The 7,258-nt window shown below is 38.0% G+C and overlaps 1 gene segment (V, D, J or C); it reads right to left on the reverse strand.

The window, feature by feature from the left end:
- Positions 1–2,122: 2,122 nt before the first annotated feature.
- LOC118580257 lies at positions 2,123–7,258 on the reverse strand. The segment is given in 3 exon segments: positions 2,123–2,151; positions 6,531–6,827; positions 7,210–7,258. Coding segments are annotated over 3 exon segments (375 nt in total).

Genomic DNA, 7,258 nt, shown 5'->3' on the forward strand with positions numbered 1-7,258 from the left:
TATGCTGGTTTAGTTAAGTGTGAGTTGTTGTGATCTCCAAGATCCTTGGCCTCACTAGCTCCAGGTAGTTGGCTAGGTTTCTACTACCAAACATGATTTTACTTTTGTTTAATGGGCCTTATACTCAATTAAAAGCTGCTGATTACCTTCAATGGTATGTAAGACCACTACTAAACTGCACACTTAGTCACACTGTCCTGGTCAGTTTTTTAGTTCATAGTCATCACAATTGATAGGACTATTGGTGGCTTCCCTCCCTTAACAGCATGCATAGTACATTCTGGAACTATAAAAGCTGATATCTTAAGTGAAGCATGCTATAATTATATTTTAATTTCAAAATAAGTGTTTAGGATGAAGAGAAACATTATAAAATTTATAAAGTCTCTATCACAAAATGTATTATGATGTATAGAAACTAAGAATACTGCATTTCAATTAGCAAAAAAAATTACAATATAAAAAGAAATTTGGTATATGTCATAAAATGGTTGAACATTTTGAATACATAAGTAAGAATCTCAATATACTTATGAGGTCCTCATACCATTGGTGGAGAATAAGAAAAGAGACACTACACTGAAAAGGCATGTTGTAATGAGGTGAGGAGACCTTAGAACAGAGTTTGGGGTATCTTGGAGATGAGAAGGCAGAAATGGATTCTCTTATTAGTGCACTGGACAAAGCACAGCCATCCTACATCTGGAAAGAGTCCTATATACTAGTATTATGAGACCATCACTTTGTGATTCTGGAAGGTATTTAGTTTGTAGTCTTTATCACAGGAGATACAAAAAACAAATACATGCAGTGTCCTTTTCCCCTTTGAGAGGAAGGTTGCCTAACAATTTTGGAAATCTTGTCACATGATCCCATCTTGGGTGAAAAATCTTCAATTTGAAATGTATACTAAGAGAAAGAAGAAGTAAGAAGCTTGAAGAGGAAAGATTGGTAGCATTTTATTTACATCAAATAATGTCATGTAAACCAGTCAGATAAAAATACTTGACAGAAAAAAAAACATCAAAAATTATTCATCTACATCTATATCAATATATTTTAAATTTGGCTACCATGAATCATCTTTCCTTTCAGCAATGCAGTTATGCTCATGAACAAATTTTGAAATGGTATTTACAAAAGGTAGGGAAGATTTAAACAGACAAAAAGTCAGCTTTTTCTCTCTTCATGCTCAGCTGATCTGAAGGCCTTTGGAACCTCTTCATGTTGTTGCTTCTTATATAATAAAAGAATGTAGGTATTGGTAGGTGGTTCCTAGGGAATAGCCAAGGCCCTTCTTGTCTACCAGTCTCAAGTTTAACCTACTCCCTGGATGTTTCAGTCTGATCCTCCTATACATACTTTGGAATCTTGCTGTACTGTTACCCAAACTAAAAACACATGAGGCAGCTGAGCCTTCTAAGGCATGATTTTTGTTTGTATCACAGTGGCAGAATTTGTCATAGAATCCATGAGACTATAAGCTTCCAAGCAATTCAGGCTTCACTAAGCTAATTTGCAGTATGAAATTGGTCATTGACTCAATGTCACCAAATTGGTCTGGAGTGCCAAGAAACTGGTTAGAAATTCTATAGACGAAGAGCTGGAGAGACTTGAGTTGCTTCAGCATGTACCAATCTAAATTGTGTTTTCATTCATCTGTATTAGGTCCTGACTTGATCTGCAGATACTGAAACAGCTTCACCAGGGCCAACTAGCAGAGTGAGCAGAGTCTGGGTTATCATGATATTACCATTGGATACAAAAAGATAATATAGAAATGTTATTAAATATACAGACATAGAAAAATATTTAAAGATTATTTCCTCTTATTCTTTATTTCCTACTAGTTACACCCACAGCTTTTGTTCATATCCTAAAATACAGTTCATTAAAAAGGAAACAAAAACAGATATTTACAAATCATAAAGCATGATCCAGAATTAACCTGTAACATACTCTTCCATCTATGGCAGATCTATGACCAGAACACAAATTGTTGTTCATTCTGGCTTCTCTCTCAGTCACATATCTAAACCCACATAACCATACTGGAGCACCAGCTGCCATCTCATACACTGACAGATCATGAATGAGCAGTGGTGAAGTCTCAGAGCTCATTTTATGTTAGGAATCTTAGTGTTTCTATTGCTGAAAAAAAAAATGGCCAAAAGGCAGTTTTAGGAAGTAAAGAGTTTAATGTAGTGGATAGCCATCCCATCATTGGCCTGGAAGTTCCAACCCCCATTGAGGCTTTGGTAATGGTCACGCCCACAAGGCAGGGTGGAGGAGGAAGCGGAAGACCAAGGATCGAGAGGAGGTCTCTCTCTTGGTTCCGGGACCCTGGACACTGGAGGTAGACCGAACAGAGTTCTTCAGAGAACACTGCCGGACTGCGCTAGACCCTGCAAACTACCCCTTCATTTGTAAGTTACTCCACAAAATAAACCTCCCTTTTAACTATGTGGAGTGGCCTTAATTTCACCAATAGTTTAATTGGGTTATACTTCAACATTGCTGTTCATCACCAAAGGAAGTCAGAACAGGAACCCAAACACGTCAGGATCCTGGATACATGGGCTTATGTAGAGCTCATGGAGAGAAACTGTTACAGGCTTGCTTTTCCTGGCTTGCTTATCCTGCTTTCTTAAAGAAACCAGGACCACCAGCCCCAGGATTGCACCACACCCATGGGGCTGGGCCCTCCCTCATTGGTAACTAATTGAGAAAATGCTTTATAGCTGGATTTCATGGAGGCATTTTCTCAACTGAGGCTCCTTTCTCTCTGATGGCTCCAGTTTGTTTCAAGTTGACAGTCAAACCCAGCCAGTATATCATCCATCTTGGCACCCATTAGCCATCTGTCTCTGACTCCAGTTCCTGAAAGATAAGTTCCAAGTAACTTTAACTCGGTGACTCCCGCCCCAAAAATGTTCAGCCATGAATATCTACTTGTTATGATATCACGTGTTCATTCTCATGAGTGAATTATAGCTATGAACTGTCATATTTAAATTATTAATCTAGAGCCTAAATGTTGGAATAGAAAGGGTTGATTAGAGAATGACTGAAAAGAGAACCTGAGCAGAGAAAATTGTAGAATGTGTGTGGTGTGTAAGTAGACAGTAAGAATAGTAGTGGCCAAGAATTTTAAGTAAGAATAGAGCAGGGAATAAAAGAGAGGAAAAGATGTTGAATAACCAAAAATAAGTATATTTTAAAAAAAAAACTGTGGAAACACACTATTTTCTTACTCTATTTTAAAAGGAGAGTTGATGACCAATGAAACACACTGCATGGTAGATAATCCTCTTCTAGAAGCAACAGGTTATAAAACAAAGATCCTAGTATCATGTATAGGAATCCTCATGAGAGAGGCCCCAAAGCTACAAAATAATACAGGATATTGCCAGTTTTCTTGATTGCCCACCAAAACTAGAGCACAAATACTATTGTACACTATACATTTTAGTTGCAGAACATAGAGAAATGGTGCTGGAATTCACCTTAAAGTCTCCTCCTAGGTGGTTAGATATATCAGTTCTGGAAGTTGCTCTGCAAAATCTTGATGTAGAAAAAAGTTATCATGTCTTTCTCAGCCATGGACTTTATAACCTACAATAATGGCCATCTGCTGGGCAGGATGCTACCTGCTGAAATGATCCTCATCCTCATGCTAACCTAGAGCTTTCTGGTTAGATCTGTGACCAACTCACTGGCAGAGAACTAGTGTCTGGTATTCTAAGTCCATCCCAGAGTCCATGGCTAGGGATGTCATACAAACTATGAGGTAATATACTACTGGTGTTTTTCTGAATAGGCATCCAGTCAAATTGTTTTCTTAATTATTATGTTTATACCTAAAGATTAGTGATGTTATCAACCTTCATCAGAGACATGCCTTCATGTAGTGAGTGGTACTTAGTGTAGAAACTCACACCTCTTGAAAGTGCTGGGAATAACAATTATGTGTTTACACTTATCCTCAACAGGATATGTATATCCCCCCTTCAGTCTCAAGGGACATCTCCAACAAGATGTAGGAAGAATGAAAGAACAAAAGGAAAGCAAGGAACTCTGTGAAACAGTGGGTTCTGGACATGATCACTGTACTCATGAACACCCTGCTTTGGTTCCCTGCACACGATTGGATCCATCAATAATTTTTCATTAATGGAGGAGAGCCTGACAAGTTCCTACTCTTCACTAACAGACTGTTAACAGTTAATGTCTTCTGGGAAAGGCTGTGCCGTTCTCTTCAGTGTTGTAGCCATTAGTGCCATTAGCCATTAACAAGCTGCTCTGTTCCAGTACATAAGACCCAGCTCTTGTTCATGCAAGCAAAGAAAATTAACTCACTGACTTAAAATCAATCATTATAGTTTGAGGAGACTGTTGAGAATAAGAGTTTCCATGTTAGAGGGAAGAAGATAATTGGAAGTAAAAATAAAAATATAATATAATCATTATTTGTGTTTTTAAATTTCCAAAGTATATAATGCATTAAAATAAACAAAATTTAACATGAACAACACAGGCAGTATATCGGACACCATTGAATGGATAGAAACTTATATTGTTAGTTTTATGGAAAGAGGAGAGAAAGGTGAAGATACAGAAAACATAGTTAATGGAGTTCTATCTGAAAACGCAGGTCCTGGAAGCTCAAAGACTCTCAGATAAATTCAATGCAAAACACCTGTCCAAAATATCAAATCTCAGAGAAAGAGAAGGGGGGGGCTAAGTTACATTGAAGGGAATCCTACTAGACTGATACTAATTTCTTTTTTTTTTTTTTTGCTTTTTTTTTATTTTATTTTAGAACATAACATATAAGACATAATTGGGTAACATAGCCAAAGTTCTAGCAAGAAACAACAGCAAAAGTTCCCTCCCACAGCCCAAAATACAATTATCAGAATGTAGACAAATTTCTAAACAGTCTTATTAAATAAGAAACACACAGCAAGATACAGGGGTGAAAGCTGTAGAGATTAGAGAAATAGTGAGAGCCACCAGCTAACCTTAGCTCACCACACTGCTGTAGCGTCCCAAGAGAACCAGCTTCTCCCTGTCTAACCTGCGCCTTTATTCCCATGCTGTTCTGCCTTCTCATAGGCTCTTAGCCCAGCCACCTCACTTCCTCATCACTGCCTGTCTATACAGACTTCCAGGTCTCTAGGTTGGTACTGGGATTAAAGGCATGTGTCACTATGCTTGGCTGTGTCATTGACCACACAGAGACTCTGCCTGCCATGTGATCAGATCATGCGTGTGCTACCACCACCTGACTTTTGTTTATGGCTGGCTATAACATCTGATGTCCAGGAAAACTTTATTTATTAACATACAAATAAAATATCACCACAGCAGAAAACTTCAGAAATGAAAGAAAAATAAGCACTCTCTGGAAACTAAAGAAAGGTAATTTAAACTGAAAATATGTTTACATTAAATTCACCAAATTTACACAACTATAGAAGAAAAAAGTTTAAACTTTTATCAATACATAAAAACACCATAGGCTGGAGAGATGGCTCAGAGGTTAAGAGCACCAGTTGCTCTTCCAGAGGCCCTGAGTTCAATTCCCAGCAACCATATGGTGACCTACAACCATCTATAATGAGATATGGTGCCCTCTTCTGACCTGCAGTTATACATGCAGGCAGAACAGTATATAATAAATACATACATACATACATACATACATACGTACATACATAAATACATAAATAAATAAATACATGAATAAATGAATGTATGTATGAATGAATGAATAAACCTTTAAAAAATCAAACAAAAAACAAATTGGAACAATGAAAGAAAAATATTAAAAGCAACAAGAAAATTCTAGCATGGATATGTTCCTACCCATCATTAACTGTGTATGTACTTGGAGTGAAAATAAATAAACATGGAGTCAAAGTAGTAACAACAGCAGTATGGAGATTAAAAAGAACTATTTGTTCATCAGAAAGGAAGTAAAGTGAGTAAAATATAGTCTAAACTTAGGGAGTCAATGAACATACTTTACTCAAAGGGAAAACAAAGGGGAATAGAATATACAATATTTATATTAATACAATGGAATTTAAGTCATAGGCACAAAATGTGACTAATGAAGTAATTATATATTAAAGAGGAAAGTGTAACAAAGGAATATGTCTCAGTCTCCTGTCTGGTTTACGGGATAATTTTGAGTGATGAAGGCAAACAAGGGCTATTTAATCAGAATGGGTTTTCACTCAGCCTTAGCCCAGTAATTCATGGTTGCTGAGAATGCGTGTGTTCACCATTCTTTTGAGGCAATTTCATTGTTACTGCAGCTGAAGAAAACTGAGTTGCATGACCCTTGAGGTGTAGCCAAGACAGGCATTCATGCTCCAAATCCCTCAGCTGCAAGCAATAATCTGGAAATCCTCAGTGCCCCTCCCTCTCTCACACAGATAAGTAACATATTTGGCACCTGGGCCTCCCCAAGCAAGGATGTTTTTGTTAGGGTCTGAATCACTGTGGAGGAAGATATGAACCTTGCATGCAGTAATAGACTCCTAAATCCTCAGGTTCCACTCTGCTGATCTTGAGTGTGAAATCTGTGCCTGACCCACTGCCACTGAACCTGTCTGGGACTCCAGAAAATTGGTTGGAAACCTTGTATATCAAGAGTTGTGGAGACTGGCCTGGCTTCTGCAGGTACCAGTACAAATATATGTTTCCACTACTTAGTACGAGGGTCTGACTAGACTTGCAGGAGAGGGAGGCTTGATCTCCAAGGCTGACAGGCAGGGAGGTTGGAGTTTGGGTCATCACAACATCTCCTCTGGAAGCTGAAATAAAGACAGAGAAGTACCAACTTAAGGACACACTTCATGAAAATCTTCATATATTCTTTTCTTTATATTTATTTCAGATGAGATGTTCATTTTTACAAACAGTTCTTTTTACAGTAAATTCCCTTATTGACCAACCAAATGGATTAAAAGTCCGAAGGGGCTTCAAGGCAAGAATTATACCATCCCATTCCATTGTGCCGTAATCTTCATTATAGAACAGGAAATCTCCCTCTAAGAGATGTATACATCACAGTCCTCATCCTGGATGATAAATCCCTTCTGTCCTTTCATACATGGACAGAATATATGTGATGAGCAGGAGCCCAGGGTTCTTTCTCCCTACCCATTCTCCTTTCTCACTTCCCTCTGTTCTCACCAGGAATCCTGAGCAACAGCAGCACCAACAGCAGAACAGGCAACTTCAT

Source organism: Onychomys torridus, chromosome 3, assembly GCF_903995425.1.
Source record: "Onychomys torridus chromosome 3, mOncTor1.1, whole genome shotgun sequence".
Lineage (NCBI taxonomy): Eukaryota > Metazoa > Chordata > Mammalia > Rodentia > Cricetidae > Onychomys > Onychomys torridus.